The sequence below is a fragment of the Brachyhypopomus gauderio genome, unplaced genomic scaffold (assembly GCF_052324685.1).
Source record: "Brachyhypopomus gauderio isolate BG-103 unplaced genomic scaffold, BGAUD_0.2 sc60, whole genome shotgun sequence".
NCBI classification, from domain to species: Eukaryota; Metazoa; Chordata; class Actinopteri; order Gymnotiformes; family Hypopomidae; genus Brachyhypopomus; species Brachyhypopomus gauderio.
Genome location: NW_027506881.1, coordinates 1,367,867 through 1,388,147, shown reverse-complemented (window position 1 = coordinate 1,388,147; position 20,281 = coordinate 1,367,867). Strand labels below are relative to the sequence as shown.

The window sequence follows — 20,281 nt, the reverse complement described above, 5'->3', positions numbered from 1 at the left end:
CCTCATGCAAAAAAACTAGGGAGTTTTTCCTTGCCACTGTCGCCTTTGGCTTGCTCACTGGGGGCTAGGACTCGGCACTTGTAAAGCTGCTTTGTGACAACAACTGTTGTAAAAAGCGCTATATAAATAAAATTTGATTGATTGATTGATTGAATGTCGAAGAAAATCCAGCAGCTGTATGATGAGGAAAGGGAAGTAAAGCAGGTTATTGTGAAGAGCGCCACAAATGTGGCTCTGACTGGGGTTCACTGGACCTCTGTTAGCAACAAGAATTATCTTGGTGTGACAGCTCATATTATAGATGATGAATAAAAGATCCAGTCATTTGCTTTAAGCATGCAGAAGACCACTTCTAGGCACTATGGAGATGCCTGTGGCAGAGGCCTGGGAAATTAAAGAAAATCTACCATCTAAAATGGTATTAAAAATCATCTTCTGATTTACTTCAGTTCTTATTCTTCCAATATCCTGAGCAAAACTCCCAAAATTAAACAACATTTTTGGTCAGAATTTCCTGTGTTCTGAAAACTGTTTGCTCTGTTTTCTGCACTTATCTATTGGTCTGTGTAGTAGACTGGTGGAAAAATAAACAAGATGTTGAAGTTTATGATTATGTTCATTGATTCATTCATCATTCAAACTTGAATATTTCTCATGTTAAATACTGAAATGCAATTAAAATGCGATTAAATTCGATTAATTAATCACAAAGCTTCTGATTAATTTGATAATTTTTTAAATTATATATATACATGTACCAAATATAAGAATATAAGAATAAATTCTGCACTCTTAGGGAAACGTGCTCTTGTCGGGCACAGGTCTTCTCTCTGGAACATGTCTACATTCCCACCTTCTCCCTGTCTAGTGTCCTTGACCCAGAGGGTGACCTTAAACTTCCTCATTTGGTCGTACGCCATGTTAAAAAAGTAGGAAAGTAGAGTTTCAGCATTTTCTATAACATGATCCTCCAGCAGAACACTGCTTCCTTCCTGAATTTCCTGAATTTATTGAGGTCCAGGTTCAGCTCTCTCAAGTGTGATGAAGGGTTTGACTCCAGAGCTGAGGACAGAGCAGCGCAGTCTTCCTCTGAAATATTGCAGTCAGATGGCCTGTAGACAGAAGGAGATAAAAACACACTTACAGCTGCACATAACAAACGCATCTCACACACAAGGTCTTTCACATTTCAGAATACACACACTCAGAAATGAAGCTGCACCAGTCTAATCACCCCAAACACATATGTTGTGTGTGTGTGTATTAGAGAGGGATGCTACGATGTGTGTGTGCATGTGTGTGTGTATAAATAGAGAGTGAGAGAGAAGGGAGTGTGTGTATGTGATTCATGTGTATGTGATCTGATAAATACACTGATAATATGGATGTTTCAGAGATAGGAAGAGGGTAATAGCAATTATTTGTGTGTATGTGAAGGAGAGACAAACACTATTTTTAAGTGTGTATTTATAAGCACATATATAAAGCATATGTATACATATCCTTTTGCATATTTGCCAAATCCTTAACTTTAGTTAACCTTAACTTTAGTTATCTCTCATGCTCTTAACATTTTTGTGGTGCTTTGACACTTCATTTCATACCATTAAAGATACTTTGAACTACTCTGAACTGAGTGCTAAAGACTGAGAGAAAATTGAGAGTGCAGCTAGATGCAGCTAGACAACCTGCAGAGACGAGAACAACTCCTCCCCATGCACTACAACACACACATGTTGTTCTGTTGCTGTTGCGTTGTGTTCCTGCCTCAGGTGGGTGGGGCCCATTATAATCCCCAGCACCTGAGGGCCATTTGTCCATCTATATATAGCTTGTCTTTGTACCAATTGACTGCTGGTGATTGTTTCCTTACTTTGGATCATGTCTCGGGTTTTGTGTTGTGCACCTTAAGCCAGGTTCACACTACACGATTTTAGGCTGGTTTTTCAGTCGCCGACTGTTTTTTGTAGATCGCCGACAGAAACTGTGGTTGGAGGCAAATCGGCGATCACTCGGCGCTCGCTCAGTCGTGTTGTAGTGACATGCTGAAAGACGCTCGCCGAGTGGTCGCAGAGTGGTCGCCGACTCATCGCAGACGCCCGACAAATATCTAGCATGTTTAATATCTAGCATGTTTAATATCTAGCATGTTTAATATCTAGCCCAGTCGGCGACTGTTCTCGTGTTTTTGGAGGGCAGCCAGATGAGTCGGCGATTCCCCAGTCGTTTAATTCGTGAGCCCATGTCACCGATCAGTCATGTAGTGTGAAAGCCACAACAACTGAAAGACTCGCGATTACAGCACAACTAGTCATGTAGTGCGAACGGTACAAAAACCTGACGACTGAAAAGTCGTGTAGTGTGAACCTGGCATTATTCATTAAATTCCTCCTTTTCCCCGAGACTGGCATGAGTCTTTTTTAATACTTAGTCATTAGAAACACTGCACACGTCCTGTTCACTTGTTCACTTCCTGTTCATAAATCTCACAATGTTAATGTTAATCAACAGGGTTCAGTTCTTGGCCATTTCCATTTAATTATCTATATGTATATCTATATCACATTCTACAGAAGCACCATAGAGAGCATTCTGACCAGCTGCATCTCTGTGTGCCATCTGTTATATTCTTGAAATCCTCTCAATCATGGTTACTGGAAATCTATTGATACATTTCATTTCATCTCATTTATTTTTCTTATATATCCAAAACTTTGTTGTACAAAACTGTAGTTCTAGTCCCTGGTCCTAAGTCCATCATTTCCAGACTTCATGGTGCCACGATCTTCTTCTACCGCTGCTATATTGCTAGACTTAGGCCCATAGCCACCCACCACCACACAGACGCTCTGGTTCATGCTTAATCATGTCCAATCTTGATTATATTAACTTATTATATCTTGATAACTTTATCCTGAAACTCAAAACATCCTTTTTGTTTGGCAAACTAAAACAAACCGGTGTGCTCACTGTAGTATGTCTGCTACGTTACACTGGTTATCTATCTCACAATGCATTCAGTTTAAACGTATTTCCACACACACATGTTGGTGAAGTGTACTTACTGGCCATGGGCCTCCACTAGACACACACACACATGAAAACATGAGTGTAGTATTAAAAACACCTCCATAACACTGTTGTCATTAACGTACCCTTTACCGCCTTGTGTTACAATCTCAAGATGAGCTGTTGCTCGGCCTTTTCTCACAATATCCACTTTTTCGTTGAATGGCCGTCTTGAAATGGTGTTGTTATCCTGCGATTACATCCTTTCCTCTTGTGAAACATCACGGTAGCTCTGCTAGCAGCTGCTAACTAGCTAGCGCACAAGCTAAAAGCTCACGAGACGTAGAACGGTCGCACGCGGACCAGCGACAGGGTTGCCAGGTCTTACAAAAATATCCAGCCCAAAGTCAGTCTAAAACCCGCCCTTCAGAAGCTCAAACTAGCCCAAAGTTAGTATTTTGTTTATGAGGGATTTATTATCAGTATTGCGATTTATATTAAAATCATTAATAATATTGTAACATTAGTGTTTATCAACTAAATAGTAACCCAAGAAAACGCGCCCCGCCTCCGCTGAATTTTCACCCGCGACTAGATTTCCAAACAAGCCCAATTTGGCGTGAAAACCGCGAACCTGGCAACTCTGACCAGCGAGAATATCCCGAGACCATTGGACCACGCCCCCGCCATTCTAATTCGAAATATGATTGGTTGATTAAACGGTGTAAGGGGAATTCCCATGACGTCACACAGCAACTGTATATAAAGTGGCGCGCGCGATTAGCGGGGTACAGTCGGAGGAAAGCAGTACTCGGAGTTGAACACTTTAACAATATTTATTCACCACAGCATTTAGGCTTCAGCCACGCAGATTGCTGCAGAGGTATGTGTGTGTCTTTGGACTTTTAGCGCTAAGGGTTTCTGACGGTCCTTTGACTTTAATTAAGCGATAGAAGACGAGAGGGAGTGTGTTATCGCCAATAACCGGCTGTGATTCGGTCGTAGTGTGGAGTCTTTTTCTGAGTCTGTCCAAACTGGCTGCAGCTCAAACGTTATGTTAACAACATCCATTTGATTAATTTTAGCAGGTTGTATATAAAATAATAATAACAGACCATTAATAACAATTTCATCTGTTAACCTTTCTCCCAAGAGCCGCGTGAATCCAAGCAAAGAGCCGTTTTGTGTTTTGTGTGTACATGCCGTTGCCTGGCAACGCTCCGCGCAGTTCTCACAAACATCCACCTCAGATTGTGAGGAACTAACTGTTGTATAATGATGGTTTTAAATGCGGTTTTTAAAGTAGCTGTAGATTCAACATTTGTTTTTGGAAAGAGTATCGATATTTAGTGATTTTTGATGTGCCTTATTACTAATGTGCAACCAACTCTTAAACCTTTGGGACTGTTGTACATTTACTAACTAAATGTGCATTAATACACATTGAGGCGATGGTAGCAAACGTTTAGGTCAGGAGTGGCCAACCTGCAGCTCTTTGCTTGGTTTCATGCGGCTCTTGGGAGAAAGGTTAACAGATGAAAGGTTATTTAATGGTTGTTATTATTATTTTCTTAGATAAGACATGTTTACTATGCATTTAGTGGAATACTGATCAATATATATTATTATAGGGCTTGAAAAGCGTGTCGAAGGTCTCGATGCTGTGACTTGTGCTATGTAGTTTTCGAGTCGATAGTACGGTGGCCCTGAAAGCCCATCACGATGCAAGCGGAAAACGCACTGCAAATACTCAAAGCAAATGCATCGTTAGCTAGCTACATTTAAAGAGCTTTATTAATTCCCCTAGCTAACTATTTAGATAGATACTAGTTTGTGTTAAATGGGATTTTTAATCAGGGTTTTTAAGCTTTGGTTTCTGTCTAAATACTTAGCTAGCAATCTACATTTAAGGAGCATTTGATGCTGATGATGAGCTAAATGATGCAGCATGTATCAAAACGATTCACCAAAATAGACTAAACATAACCTGATAAGAGACGAAGGGAATATCACTGTAGGTTTTAAACTAGAATCAAGAGTTGTGTTAGACTGTAAACACTTTCATACACACTGCACACAGTCGTACTCACAATCGCTCTCACCTTCTCTCATGCCATAAACACACCTTCATTCACACACACTCTCACATACCACACACACACACAAACAGACACATATCCAAAGTGGTTCTTTTTACGGCTTTGTGAGTTGCATGACTGGTTGCAGTACACCACGACGAGGCTTTTCAAATTTTACGAACACATTTACATCATAGTGCAGTCTGTATGACGTACTTCTAAGACAAACAAAGCATAATTTATATCCCATTAGTAGTCCGTTCTGCTGGATCAGGAACATTTAGGCTACAGGTCTACCTCTGAATACGTACATTTACCTCTAAAGACAGTGAATTTGGTGAATCACAGGTACTTAAAAAGATCAGATGAACTGATAAATGCAAAATGCTACTAGCTCTCTTTTCTTTATATGATAGCGAGGTAGTTGAAAAGCAAGGGCTTGAAAGCCCGAGGGCACCCCTAATCAAAATTGTGGAGGAGCTTCTCAAACGCCAGAAGCTCCTTGGCACCAAAATGGACGTTTTCTCGCTCTGGTGAATTTCGAAGTGCGTTGGTGTTTTGCCTGTCTGACTGATGTGTTGACCTCGTTTCAGAAATGGAAGCGTTGCTCAAGAAAACCTGCGACCAGCTACTGGAAGCCCACAAGGTTGGTCTTGTGCACAGTATAATGTGTCATTACATATGTGTCTTTATGTGTCATTACATATTATAACATGTATAATAATACAATATAATAATTTGTACATCTACAAATAATAATGATATAATAACATAACATATTATAATTTCTATGTCTTTATTAATGATTTTTCTCATAGATTTCTGAGAATCAGGTTGCAAAGCATAAGGAGCTCATGACTGTTTGCCAGGAAGAACATGAAACAATCTCCAAGTTGCAGACTGCTTTAGAGCAGAGTATTGAGACAGCTTCTGAATACGTAAGTGCTTTTAACTCTCTGATGAACATGACAAAGACATAGTAATGTGTCACAATACAAAGTAGGATATCAGAGTACAGAAAATCGTGACATTGTAAGCGTTACAAAAGAGGTAAACCTGCCCTGACTATTTTGATACTGTGTTTTTCTTCAGAGGGCCTTTGTTGATGGCATTAAAGAGACTTTGAAAAAGAAAGACGAGCTTCTGGACCAGATGCAGCACGAGCAGCATTCACTCAAGGAGAAGGTGATGGAACTCTCCAGTGATCTGACGAAGCAGGACCTGGTGTACAGAAACACCGTCTCCATGCTGGAGACAGAGAGGACAGCAACCACCCGTCTCACTGCTGAGAATCAGGCTTTGACCTGGAAGCTTGTGGAGTTCCAGCAGATCACCAATGAAATGAGCACCAAGCTCCAAGCACTGGAGACTGATTTAAGTATCCAAACAAACACAGTGGTTGATCTTTCTGAGGAACTTCAGAAAGCCAAAGCTCTTCTCAGGAACGGGGAAGAAGAGCGTAGCCAGCAGTCCAGCACCATCAGCTCCTTGAAGCTGGAGGTGGGGGAGCTCCAGCAGACGCTCCACACACTTTCCAGAGGAAGAAAGTCCAACTGTGCTTACATGGCAGTGGTGACATCTTCGAATGAGGAGAGCCGGAAGATCGAGGCCATGGAGAGAGTGCTGAGCAGCACCAGAAAGGAGATTCAAAAAGCCTGTGAGGAGCTGAGACAAAAACAAGACGCTGAAAAAAACGAGAGGTCCAGGGAGCGGGAGCTGGCTGAGTTAAAGGCCATGTGCACTGCCCTGAGGGAGAAGCTCCAGCAATGCCAGAATGAACAGGCCCAGGTGGAGAAGGCACAGAGGAGACAGAAAGACATGGAGGAGAAGCTGGCACATAAAGATCTGGAACTCAACTCTAAAGCTCAGGAGGTTTTAGGGTAAGACCCTTATTAATCGATCTTACTCAGCAATGCTCAAACTGTTCCCTTGTCTTTTAATAACATGCAGTTGGCATTATATATCAGATAATACATAGGTCTGATCCAAACTGAAAACATGGTAACAGTTGGCTGTACACAGTATCAGAACAGCAGTTTGTATTGTAACAGTTTGTATTGTAACCACAGGGCAGTGATGGCCTGGTGGTTAGGAAACTGGTCTTGTGACCGGAGGGTCGTGGGTTCAATTCCCAGACCTGAGGCCATGACTGTGGTGCCCCTGAGCAAGGCCCTTAACCATCAATTGCTCACTTCTATTAAAAAAAAAAAGAGAGAGATATAAGTCGCTCTGGATAAGGGCGTCTGCCAAATACCATAAATGTAAATGTATTGTATGGTTACAGGCTCCAGAAGCAGATATGTGATGACCAGGATCAAATCAAGACCTTATGTGCTGATCTGCTGCAGAAGGAGTACAACATCTCGTATCTCCAATCAGAGATGCGTCAGGGCAACACCCGCGTTGCCCGGCTGCAGTACGAGGTTAGTAACCAAACCACAGGGTTAAAAAAAATTGTGGCAGGCAGAGTGGGTGGCGTTAAACCTAACATGTCGGATCACTTCATCGTCCCCCTTAAGGTACAGACCCTGGCTGAAGCTCTCTGGGAGCACAGAACCAAGAGAGTTGACGCGGAGGGAGAGAGGGACAGAGCTCTCAGCGCCTTGTGGAATCAAGAACAGACCATTGCGCAGCTGAAGACTGTGAGTGCCGTTCATTAAGTCTCACTGAGCTAGTGATCTTTCACACGGGCTTCCTGCGTGTTCTCATAGCTTTTTCCATGTCGTTGACAGGAGCAGGTCGGGTCGCAACAAACTCTCCGGAAATACTGGGAGACGTGTCAGCGTGAGTACTTTAACACAAACACCCCACAGTACAGCAGTACTAGTGCTGACACCGTGAGAAGGAGCCAACGGTTGCAGAGACGCCTTCTGCTTTAGACCTCTTGAACCGGTGCTCTTGTGCGGTGTGCTCTAGTATGTGAAATAAGTGGAAAACCTCACCTGGTGTTTGATCTTTTGCCTGTAGTGCTTCAGGAAAAGGACAAGATGATTCATGAATTGCGGTTCACCCTCGCGGAGAAAGAGAGGGCACGTGTGGAGCAGGAGAAATGTGTTGACGCTCTGCAAAAGGACATCAGATCCCTAACTGAAAGTAATGGGAGGCCATTGCATTTTTTTGAACACACAGATTGTTAAGTAACTCGTCTTTTATAGTCGCTGACGTTGGTAACGCTATTCAACCATTTCTCACAGAGCTGGATAAGTTGGAGAGGGGGACCAGACAGAGTGGGACTGCCTGTGGTCCTGATCCCGCACATCCCAAGGGAGATAACAAGCGGGACACTACAGGATGCTGCACAGTAAGCCCCCCCAACAAACCCACGAAACCAGCGGGGAAAGACCAGAAGACAAAGCAACCACAGCAAGACACCAGTGGCAGAGTGCAGCGCAATGTAAGGTTCTCTGTCTCACACACACACACAAGCAGTGTTTTTTTTTTGTCTCACTGCTTATGGTCACAAAGCCACAATAATGATATACATGTAAACAATTTGAGAGAGATGCAGACACAACAGTAAAGAGCAATGCAGACATAACAGATAAATTCAGACAGCAGTCAGTGTCAATCATCTCCTAATTAACATACAGACCTGATCCCAGATCAGCACTACAGGCTCAGGACCTTCCAGCACCTGCAAACCCGTGTTGTCTTGTCCTCACCAGCCCTCTCTCTGATTGCACTCGGCAGGACTCTTCGGTCTCCACTAAGACGAAGGATAACCGCTCCTCTAAAACAGCAAGCCCAACACCATCGACGTCCGCAGGGCATTCGCAGGGCGTCGACGTCCGCAAGGCTGGAAGCGGCAGGTCCATTAAACCAGCTCAGAAGAGAAAGTTCACAGAGGTCTGTAGCTCCCGGAGGGCTCTTGACAGAACCTGCCTTAAAAAAATAATTAAATGTTTGACTTTTTTTAGGAGTTGCTCACAATTAGCTGGTTGAATAGTATCCTCGTAACCTGGCCTGAACCTGTCTGCGTTGTTTTATGTGTGGTCTAGGACTCCATGCCATCTGACAACGGGAAGAAACTGCGGCACCGGACGACCTCCAGGGTCAGCGTGACGTCTGTGAAGGTTTGTGTCTGCGCAGCAGAGCTGCTCTTATACCTGTGGCTCCAAGATCACGATCACGGCAGTAATGAATGCTGATCGCTTGGACCAGGGCTGTAATTACAACTGTAGTTATTACTGTAACCGGTTCCTGTAGGGTATAATTAAAACACCCTGTCGTGAAAATGTTTTTGATTTGTCAGTGTAAGACAAGTGAGGACGGATCCAGTTGAGCGCACCCTCCTCGCCCCCGCCCTGGCCCCTCTGACGCAGGCTTCCACCCAGCCAAGAAGATCCCCCAGAGCTCCAACCCTGCAGAGATGAAGAGAAAACCCATGAGGTTAGATCGCAGGCTGTTCTAGCCCCAAAGCTCATCACCATTGATTACACCTTCACATCTGTTGAGTAGGGCTCTGGGATGCCCGTAACTTCAGTACAGTGTTATCATAGTGAACCTATTGTTTTTGGGCTGACTGAGGTGATTTTGGGAATTGTAGTTTTCAAGCTTTTTCTGGTTTCCTTTGCAGATCATGAGTACATCAACATGACAGAAATCATCTCACTGTCAAGCGGAAGACGTAGAAGACTTCAGGCTTCAGGCTTTCCAACCACACAGAAACCACACAGATTGTTAAGTAACTCGTCTTTTATAGTCGCTGACGTTGGTAACGCTATTCAACCATTTCTCAAAGAGCTGGATAAGTTGGAGAGGGGGACCAGAGAGAGTGGGACTGCCTGTGGTCCTGATCCCACACATCCCAGGGAAGATAACAAGCGGGACACTACAGGACGCTGCACAGTAAGTGTTGCTTCGTACTCTTTGATGGCAACATATTTCTCATCCTGCTGCTTTTCTCAGAGGAAACAGAGGCTCATCACCATTGATTACACCTTCACATCTGTTGAGTAGGGCTCTGGGATGCCTGTAACTTCAGTACAGTGTTATCATAGTAACCTATTGTTATTGTAATCACTGAGGTGATTTTGGGAATTGTAGTTTTCAAGCTGTTTCTGATTTCCTTCGCAGATCATGAGTACATCAACATGACAGAAATCATCTCACTGTCAAGCGGAAGACGTAGAAGACTTCAGGCTTCAGGCTTTTCAACAATAAACCACTTCTTGAATAAATAAAAGTTCTTCCAAATGGTTCTGTTTTTCATTAATAGAAAAAAAACACCGGCTAAAGTTTCCTATATACAGTAGTGTTCAAAATAATAGCAGTCCAATATGACCAACCAGATTAATCACTGTTCTTGACAGTGACAGTTAGATGCCTGTGTGAAGCTAATCTATTAACAAGATGTCCCCACAAAGTCCCACTGTTAAAAGACACATACTGAAGCGGATACAATTTGTCAAAGAACACATCAACTGGCCCAAAGAGAAATGGAGAAACATATTGTGGACTGATGAAAGTAAAAAAAGAGAAAATACCCTTGAAATACCCTTGAGATGATAGATAACGTGAGGACGACCACATACAAATAATTACGGTAAAGTTTGCAAATCTATGTGTTAAGCTGAATGTTTTCTGTTGTATAGGTTTTGTTAGGCAACATAAATTAACACATTCATTTGTGAAAAAAGAAACGGGAAGTTCCCCATTACCTGTGAAAAATTCATGTAATGACAACACGCAGTAGCCTATAACTCCTTCTCCTACTTTTTGGTCTTTTTACTGTTTTAATTGTAGGCCTATATTGATTTACTAATTCCAAAATATATGCACCAAGGCCTGCAGACAGTGGAGGATAAACAGAAGTTAACTGAAGGACTTAACTGTATATATAGTTACATGTATGTATGAAAGGTGCTATACAAATAAAGATTATTATTATTATTATTATATAGTTAACAGTGGCGTGCACAGACCTTTTGGGTGGGCAAGTGCTCGGGGGGGGGGGGGGGGGGGGGGTGAAGGGCACTTTTTAGCGCACGTGGAACACTTCATTATAAAAAAAATTACAAGCACATGTTGAATGAAATTTGACTTTTATTTGTCACATTCTCTAAACGTGAGTTTTCAATGGAGAAAAAGTCACGCATCCAACTGATATAATTCATATCCAATATACAGTCATGTCCTTCAGGTAACTTCTGTTTACCCTCCACTGTCTGCAGGCCTTGTTGCATATATTTTGCAATTAGTAAATCAATATAGGCCTACAATTAAGACAGTAAAAGACCGTAAAGTAGGAGAAGGAGTTATAGGCTACTGAGTGTTGTCATTACATGAATGCAGATGGGCATTTTTCACAGGTAATGGGGAACTTCCCGTTTCTTCTTTCACAAATGAATGTGTTAATTTATGTTGCCTAACAAAACCTATACAACAGAAGACGTTCAGCTTAACACATAGATTTGCAAACTCTACCTTAATTATTTGTATGTGGTCGTCCTCACGTTATCTATCATTGATTTGGGCTAGTGCGACTAGTTTATCAGGTGACCAGTCGGCTAAAAATGCTTAGTAGTTTGGTGCTGTATGAGACATTTTACAACACAAGAAAATGATTTCACGTTGGGCTTAGAGGGCAAACGGTACGATTTGACTTGATGTGTATGTGACCTGGCTGGTGGGGACGGGAGAAGAAGTCTATCTGTGAGCGTGTGTGCTGTGCTGAAGACGCTTCCTTCCACTCACTGAACTGAACTGCTGCTGCAGCGCATCTGGTGTTAAAGGAAGAGAGAGGTCGGGTGTGTGCGAGGTGGTGGCTCATTTCAGGGCATTGTTTTTAATCGCTCAGGTTTTCAAAAGATCATTTCAAACCGACCTCAGTAAAATGATAATAATAAAAAAAAAACGAAGTTTCAAAAGGGCACTTTGGTTGATAAAGGGCAGAGTTGGTGGTGCTTTAGCACCACCTGATGTCTATGTGTGCACGCCACTGATAGTTAATATTGGATATGGAAGAAGAGGTCTATAATATATTGTAAACAAGAATGTGCCCACCAGTGATGCTCACAAGTCATTTTTTGCAAGTCCAAGTCAAGTCTCAAGTCTTTGGTCTCAAGTCCAAGTCCAAGTATTTGAGTGACACTGTAGTCGCAAATCACTTTATAGTTGTAATGGCTGTTATGACACTTCTGATGTATGATAGCTTAAACTAGTAAGTTGAGAAATACAATTTCAAAAAGTGCACGCACACACCCAAATGTTTTCTAGATAAATTTTGTATCTGTAATTTTCTCCAAAAAGTATTTTTCTTACAAAACTGACATTGTTCTGGATACAATATTCTCTTCTTTCAGTAGAACATCTGCTATATTTTGTTCTAAAAGATAAAGGAGGGCTGTGAAATTAAAAAATCGAAATCTTTCTAACAATCACATTTTTAAACTATATATAACTATATATAACTATATAAAATATATATGATGTCACGGTGAGGGAGCCGGGTCGCCACAGGAGGGCACGCATCCCGGCCAGCAGCTGATCCCAGCACACACCCCCGAGCACCCAACCACTCCCACAGCCACAATCACCTGAATACTGATGCACCTGTTTTCTATTACGTTGCTCTTTTTTAAGCCCGCAGGTCGTCCGGTCCAGTGCTGCACATTGCCGCTACAACAGCGTCTCTGGATCCGGCGAGCATTCCACTAGCGTTACTTTTGCATCACTGTTTGTGTGTGCGCTAAGAGTATTACTTGGGCATCATTGTTTTGTAGTCATAGAGAACAAACTCTCTTCTGTTCCACCCACGTCTCCGGCTGCCTCTGTCCCGACGCCTTCGGCGTCACAGAATGTGCAGCCTGGAGCAGCCGGAGGCGAGGGAGCCTCACCTCTGGAGGTGCTGGCCCACCAAGGTATCGTCCTGGGTAAACAGCTGCAGGAGCTGCAGGAGCTCCAGGAACTCCGTGCGCTGGTGACCACACTCATGTCCTGCATAAAGGCTCTGACGGTGCAGGCGTCCGTACATCCTCCGACACCACGGACACCGATTCCTCTCCCCGAACCCTACGGAGGGGACCCAGAGCGTTTCGAGGGCTTCCTGGTCCAGTGCCAGCTGTATTTTGACAGCATGCCTCCTCTCGAGGAGAAAAACAAGATCTTGTTGTTTTGTAGTCATGGAGAATAAACTCCCTTCAGTTCCACCCACGTCTCCGGCTGCCTCTGTCCCGACGCCTTCGGCGTCACATATGAAAGGTCTGCATATAAAGAAAATAGCAACCAAATTAGTGATTATAAAATAAAAGTTTAAAACAGCATTCAAATTTTGCAATATGCCCTGCAGCAACAACTTTTTGTCTCCTAATGAACTGGATGAAACACAATATATTTCAACTTCAAGGTGTCTTTCAGTGTCCCATAAAAGGAAAATGTTTGAGCAACTAATGCATTACATTTTACAAAGATCAAGATTGACAGGGTACTTGCACTTAGCCTGGCTCGGTGAGGGCGCATTATGAGGCCTCCATGACTGAACACCCTCTATACTGCTGCACTGGTGGCAAGTCAATACCAATATTGCAATATTGCTAAAAACCTTTCCGGGTGGGTTTTCAGGTGGCAAATAAAATTAGATGTGGTGGAACCAGCGTCCTGTATTTTTATACCACACACGCTGCAGTTTGCTGCTCTTCAATTTGCTACTTGTGCTACGTTTTTGTACCCAAAACTTAAGAATGGTGGAATAGAAGCGAGCATCCGCACCAGCACCACCATGCTTTCTCCAGTATTTTTGAGACAAAAGGTAACTTTGAGATTGGTCTATAATTTACACAGTCTGTAGTATCAAGACCCGTTTTTTTAAGAATAGGCTGCACCATCGCTAGCTTAAAATAGTCTGGGACACAGCCTGATCCAAGAGACAAATTGATAATTGACTGAATGTGAATGCCCACCGAGTCAAAGACCTTTTTTAAGAATTTTGCAGGGAGAATATCACCAGAAGAAGTAGACGGGTGCAGGCCATGCATAACCTTTTTTAGTTCCTCAAGAGAAATAGGAGAAAACTGCTCTAAAACTACAGGTACAGCCACCTGAGGAACCACTGTAATAGGTATAGAAGGAAGCAGAATATTACCTCTAATATCCCTGACTTTATCTACAAAAAAACTTAAAAACGTTTCACATCATGTCATGCATCACATCAGGTCTTCCCTCCCCTCCTTCCTGGACCTCTACCAGTTTGCGTATCGGTCTAATCGCTCGACTGATGATGCCATCTCCACTGCTTTACACTTAGCCCTTACACACCTGGACAGGAAGGACACCTACGTCCGAATGCTGTTCCTTGACTGCAGTTCGGCATTTAACACTATCATCCCCCAACAGCTCACTCGGCTGAGCAAATCACTGTGCAACTGGCTGCTAGACTTCCTGACCGGAAGACCACAGGCAGTGCGGGTTGGCAGAAACAGATCCAACAGCGTAACACTGAACAAAGGGGCTCCCCAAGGATGTGTGCTGAGCCCCCTTCTGTTCGCGCTGCTGACCCACTACTGCACACCAGAGCACCCCTCCAATCTCTTCATCAAGTTTGCGGATGACACAACGGTGGTGGGTCTCATCAGCGACAACGATGAGACACACTACAGGAGCGAGGTGAGCCACCTGGCCTCCTGGTGCAAACACAACAATCTCTCTCTGAACACCAACAAGACCAAGGAAATTGTTGTGGACTTCAGGAGAACTCGCACCCAGCACACTCCCCTGTTCATCAACGATACTGCGGTGGAGAGGGTGAGCAGCACCAAGTTCCTGGGTGTGTGTGTCACAGAGGACCTGAAGATCGTCGGTACCTCTCTCCCCTCCCTTCCGGACTTATTCAGCTCCCGCCTCACACGGAAAGCCCTTCACCTGGCAGGAGACCCAACCCACCCACTACACAGCTTCTTCAGCCTGCTGCCATCAGGGAGGAGACTGTGGAGTCTCAGGACCACTAGACTGAAGGACAGCTACATACACCAGGCTGTGAGGATGCTGAACTCTCTCCCAACTTTACCCCCCCCCCCTCCTAACCCCAGCACACACTCATACAGCATCCAGATCAACACAGTACTGATCTGTTGATACACTGGTACTGTTATTCCCTCTTAATCCCCCATCTCATCTTACCACTTCACTACCCTTGTATTGCACTATTGTCCCGTTTCGTGTCTCTTGTCACATTTATGGTTACTCTGTAGTTATTGACGTAAAATATACATGTATGATTTGACGGATTTTTTCCCGAAAAAAAATCAAATGGCCTTGGACCCAAAAAGACCAATTTTACTTTCATCAGTCCACAATACGTTTCTCCATTTCTCTTTGGGCCAGTTGATGTGTTCTTTGGCAAATTGTATCCGCTTCAGTACGTGTCTTTTAACAGTGGGACTTTGTGGGGACATCTTGTTAATAGATTAGCTTCACACAGGCATCTTCTAACTGTCACTGTCAAGAACAGTGATTAATCTGGTTGGTCATATAGAACTGCTAGTATTTTGAACACTACTGTATATAGGAAACTTTAGCTGGTGCTTTTTTTCTATTAATGAGAAATAGAACCATTTGGAAGAACTTGTTTCATTTATTCAAGAAGAGGTTTATTGTTGGAAAGCCTGAAGCTGATCTTATGATGGTGGTCGTGTCAATTGACCAGCTCAATGTGGTGGTTTCTTCTTTACAGCCCTGCAGACGTCGATGCTGAACTTCACATTCCATTTGGATGCCCTGTGGACGTCGATGGTGTTGGGCTTGCTGTTTTGGAGGAGCGGTTCTCCTTCGTCTTAGTGGAGACCGAAGAGTCCTGCCGAGTGCAATCAGAAAGAGGGCTGGTGAGGACAAGACAACACGGGTTTGCAGGTGCTGGAAGGTCCTGAGCCTGTAGTGCTGATCTGGGATCAGGTCTGTATGTTAATTAGGAGATGATTGACACTGACTGCTGTCTGAATTTATCTTAACTGTTATGTCTGCATCTCTCTTAAATTGTTTACATGTATATCATTATTGTGGCTTTGTGACCAGTGTGTTGACCAGTGAGAAAAAAAAAAAAACCACTGCTAGATTTTAATAGCCAAAACAAGCAAGTGTGTGTGAGACAGAGAACCTACTCTGCCACTGGTGTCTTGCTGTGGTGTCTTGCTCTGGTCTTTCCCCGCTGGTTTCTTGGGTTTGTTGGGGGACAGAACCGTTCCTCCAGACTTTCCCTTCAACTTTGTGTCTCTCTGGAACATCAAAAGGAACATCTAGAACAACACTTCCACCCACTCTGAAAACATTCCTCTGTTTCCTCTGAGAAAAGCAGCAGGATGAGAAATATGTTGCCATCAAAGAGTACGAAGTAACACTTACTGTGCAGCGTCCTGTAGTGTCCCGCTTGTTATCTCCCTTGGGATGTGCGGGATCAGGACCACAGGCAGTCCCACTCTGTCTGGTCCCCCTCTCCAACTTATCCAGCTCTGTGAGAAATGGTTGAATAGCGTTACCAACGTCAGCGACTATAAAAGACGAGTTACTTAACAATCTGTGTGTTCAAAAAAATGCAATGGCCTCCCATTACTTTCAGTTAGGGATCTGATGTCCTTTTGCAGAGCGTGAAGACATTTCTCCTGCTCCACACGTGCCCTCTCTTTCTCTGCAAGGGTGAACCGCAATTCATGAATCATCTTGTCCTTTTCCTGAAGCACTACAGGCAAAAGATCAAACACCAGGTGAGGTTTTCCACTTATTTCACATACTAGAGCACACCGCACGAGAGCACCGGTTCAAGAGGTCTAAAGCAGAAGGCGTCTCTGCAACCGTTGGCTCCTTCTCACGGTGTTAGCACTAGTACTGCTGTACTGTGGGGTGTTTGTGTTAAAGTACTCACGCTGACACGTCTCCCAGTATTTCCGGAGAGTTTGTTGCGACCCGACCTGCTCCTGTCAACGACATGGAAAAAGCTATGAGAAAACACGCAGGAAGCCCGTGTGAAAGATCACTAGCTCAGTAAGACTTAATGAACGGCACTCACAGTCTTCAGCTGCGCAATGGTCTGTTCTTGATTCCACAAGGCGCTGAGAGCTCTGTCCCTCTCTCCCTCCGCGTCAACTCTCTTGGTTCTGTGCTCCCAGAGAGCTTCAGCCAGGGTCTGTACCTTAAGGGGGACGATGAAGTGATCCGACATGTTAGGTTTAACGCCACCCACTCTGCCTGCCACGTTGATTATTTTTAACACCATGGTTTGTTTACTAACCTCTTTCTGCAGCACGGCAATACGGGTGTTGGCCTGACGCATCTCTGATTGGAGATACGAGATGTTGTACTCCTTCTGCAGCAGATCAGCATGTAAGGTCTTGATTTGATCCTGGTCATCACACATCTGCTTCTGGAGCCTGTAACCATACAATACAAATTGCTATGCTGATACTGTGTACAGCCAACTCTTACCATGTTTTCAGTTTGGATCAGACCTATGTATTATCTGATATATAAGGCCAACTGCATGTTATTAAAAGACAAGGGAACAGTTTGAGCATTGCTGAGTAAGATCGATTAATAAGGGTCTTACTTTAAAACCTCCTCCTGGGCCTGTTCCCTCAGGGCAGTGCATCTGTCTTGCCTCAGCTCCTCAAGGACTTTCTCCATCTCCTTTCTGGTGCGGCTCAGCTCTGTCTCCAGGGCCTCGATCTTCCGGCTCTTCTCATGTAAAGTTGTCATGATTGCTTTGATGTTCTTCTGCTGGAGCTCCCCCACCTCCAGCTTCAAGGAGTTGATGGTCCTAGACTGCTGGGTACGCTCTTCTTCACCATCCCTGAGAAGAGCTTTGGCTTTCTGAAGTTCCTCAGAAACATCAATCACTGTGCTTGTCTGGATACTTAAATCAGTCTCCAGTGCTTGGAGCTTGGTGCTCATGTAATCGGTGACCTGCTGGAACTCGACGAGCTTACTGGACAAAGCCTGATTCTCAGCAGTGAGACGGGTGGCTGCTGCCCTCTCTGTCTCCAGCGTGGAGACGGTGTTTCTGTACACCAGGTCCTGCTGCATCAGATCATTGGCAAGTTCCTTCACCTTCTCCTTTAGTGAATGCTGCTCGTGCTGCATCTGGTCCAGAAGCTCGTCTTTCTTTTTCAAAGTCTGCACAAGCCGCTGGATTTCCTGGTGTTTCACCTCCTCCTTGCCATTGTTGACCAAACACTTGCATTTTTTTCTATAATGCAATATTTCCTCTTTAACACCATCAACAAAGGACCTCTGATGAAAAACACAGTATCAAAATAGTCAGGGCAGGTTTACCTCTTTTGTAACGCTTACAATGTCACTATTTTCTGTACTCTGATATCCTACTGTGTATTGTCACACATTACTATGTCTTTGTCACGTTCATCAGAGTTAAAATCACTTACGTATTCAGACGCTGTCTCAATACTTTGCTCTAAAGAATTCTCCAACTTGAAGATCTTTTCATCTTTTTCCTGGCAAGTCATCATGAGCTCCTTATATTTCGCCACCTGATGCTGATAAATCTATGAGGAAAATCATTAATAAACACATAGAAATGCTATTATAATATGTAATGACACATAATGACACATATGTAATGACACATTATACTGTGCACAAGACCAACCTTGTGGGCTTCCAGTAGCTGGTCGCATGTTTTCTTGAGCAACGCTTCCATTTCTGAAACGAGGTCAACACATCAGTCAGACAGGCAAAACACCAGCGCGCTTCAAAGTTCACCAGAGCGAGAAAACGTTTTGGTGCCAAGAGCTTCTGGCATTTGAGAAGCTCCTCCACTATTTTGACAGCCAGCTAATAATCCATGAACCATTTGAATAGTTAAATAGTGCTTTCTTTGTGTTTTACAGTAATCTGACAACTGCTTATTGGTAGGGCCATATGTTTAGGGCCACTAAATGCATAGTAAACATGTCTTATCTAAGAAAATAATAATAACAACCTGTTAACCTGTTAACCTTTCTCCCAAGAGCCGCATGAAACCAAGCAAAGAGCTGCAGGTTGGCCACTCCTGACCTAAACGTTTGCTACCATCGCCTCAATGTGTATTAATGCACATTTAGCTAGTAAATGTACAACAGTCCCAAAGGTTTAAGAGTTGGTTGCATATCAGTAATAAGGTACGTCAAAAATCACTAAATATCGATACTCTTTCCAAAAACAAATGTTGAATCTACAGTTACTTTAAAAACCGCATTTAAAACCATCATTATACAACAGTTAGTTCCTCACAATCTGAGGTGGATGTTTGTGAGAACTGCGCGGAGCGTTGCCAGGCAACGGCATGTACACACAAAACACAAAACGGCTCTTTGCTTGGATTCACGCGGCTCTTGGGAGAAAGGTTAACAGATGAAATTGTTAATAATGGTCTGTTATTATTATTTTATATACAACCTGCTAAAATTAATCAAATGGATGTTGTTAACATAACGTTTGAGCTGCAGCCAGTTTGGACAGACTCAGAAAAAGACTCCACACTACGACCGAATCACAGCCGGTTATTGGCGATAACACACTCCCTCTCGTCTTCTATCGCTTAATTAAAGTCAAAGGACCGTCAGAAACCCTTAGCGCTAAAAGTCCAAAGACACACACATACCTCTGCAGCAATCTGCGTGGCTGAAGCCTAAATGCTGTGGTGAATAAATATTGTTAAAGTGTTCAACTCCGAGTACTGCTTTCCTCCGACTGTACCCCGCTAATCGCGCGCGCCACTTTATATACAGTTGCTGTGTGACGTCATGGGAATTCCCCTTACACCGTTTAATCAACCAATCATATTTCGAATTAGAATGGCGGGGGCGTGGTCCAATGGTCTCGAGATATTCTCGCTGGTCAGAGTTGCCATGTTCGCGGTTTTCACGCCAAATTGGGCTTGTTTGGAAATCTAGTCGCGGGTGAAAATTCAGCGGAGGCGGGGCGCGTTTTCTTGGGTTACTATTTAGTTGATAAACACTAATGTTACAATATTATTAATGACTTTAATATAAATCGCAATACTGATAATAAATCCCTCATAAACAAAATACTAACTTTGGGCTAGTTTGAGCTTCTGAAGGGCGGGTTTTAGACTGACTTTGGGCTGGATAATTTTGTAAGACCTGGCAACCCTGTCGCTGGTCCGCGTGCAACCGTTCTACGTCTCGTGAGCTTTTAGCTTGTGCGCTAGCTAGTTAGCAGCTGCTAGCAGAGCTACCGTGCTGTTTCAC

General features: G+C 43.6%; 2 protein-coding genes across 2 annotated transcripts; one reads left to right on the top strand and one right to left on the bottom strand.

Moving 5' to 3' along the window:
- Nucleotides 1-3,621: 3,621 nt before the first annotated feature.
- Nucleotides 3,622-10,285, top strand: LOC143489203 (uncharacterized). Its single transcript, XM_076988054.1, has 14 exons — nucleotides 3,622-3,892; nucleotides 5,681-5,733; nucleotides 5,906-6,025; nucleotides 6,180-6,967; nucleotides 7,372-7,510; nucleotides 7,607-7,729; nucleotides 7,820-7,871; nucleotides 8,055-8,180; nucleotides 8,282-8,481; nucleotides 8,778-8,933; nucleotides 9,086-9,160; nucleotides 9,340-9,476; nucleotides 9,664-9,935; nucleotides 10,164-10,285. Exons 2-12 carry the CDS (start codon nucleotides 5,683-5,685, stop codon nucleotides 9,367-9,369), a joined length of 1,860 nt encoding a protein of 619 aa, XP_076844169.1. The 5' UTR covers nucleotides 3,622-3,892; nucleotides 5,681-5,682; the 3' UTR covers nucleotides 9,370-9,476; nucleotides 9,664-9,935; nucleotides 10,164-10,285.
- A 5,521-nt stretch (nucleotides 10,286-15,806) lies between these two features.
- Nucleotides 15,807-19,872, bottom strand: LOC143489202 (uncharacterized). The gene is made up of 9 exons (XM_076988053.1): nucleotides 19,672-19,872; nucleotides 18,679-18,731; nucleotides 18,455-18,574; nucleotides 17,620-18,302; nucleotides 17,305-17,443; nucleotides 17,083-17,205; nucleotides 16,939-16,990; nucleotides 16,181-16,755; nucleotides 15,807-15,876 (listed from the first exon to the last, which is right to left on the bottom strand). The coding sequence occupies exons 2-8, from the start codon at nucleotides 18,727-18,729 to the stop codon at nucleotides 16,586-16,588; spliced, it is 1,338 nt and encodes a 445-aa protein (XP_076844168.1). The 5' UTR covers nucleotides 18,730-18,731; nucleotides 19,672-19,872; the 3' UTR covers nucleotides 15,807-15,876; nucleotides 16,181-16,585.
- Nucleotides 19,873-20,281: the final 409 nt, after the last annotated feature.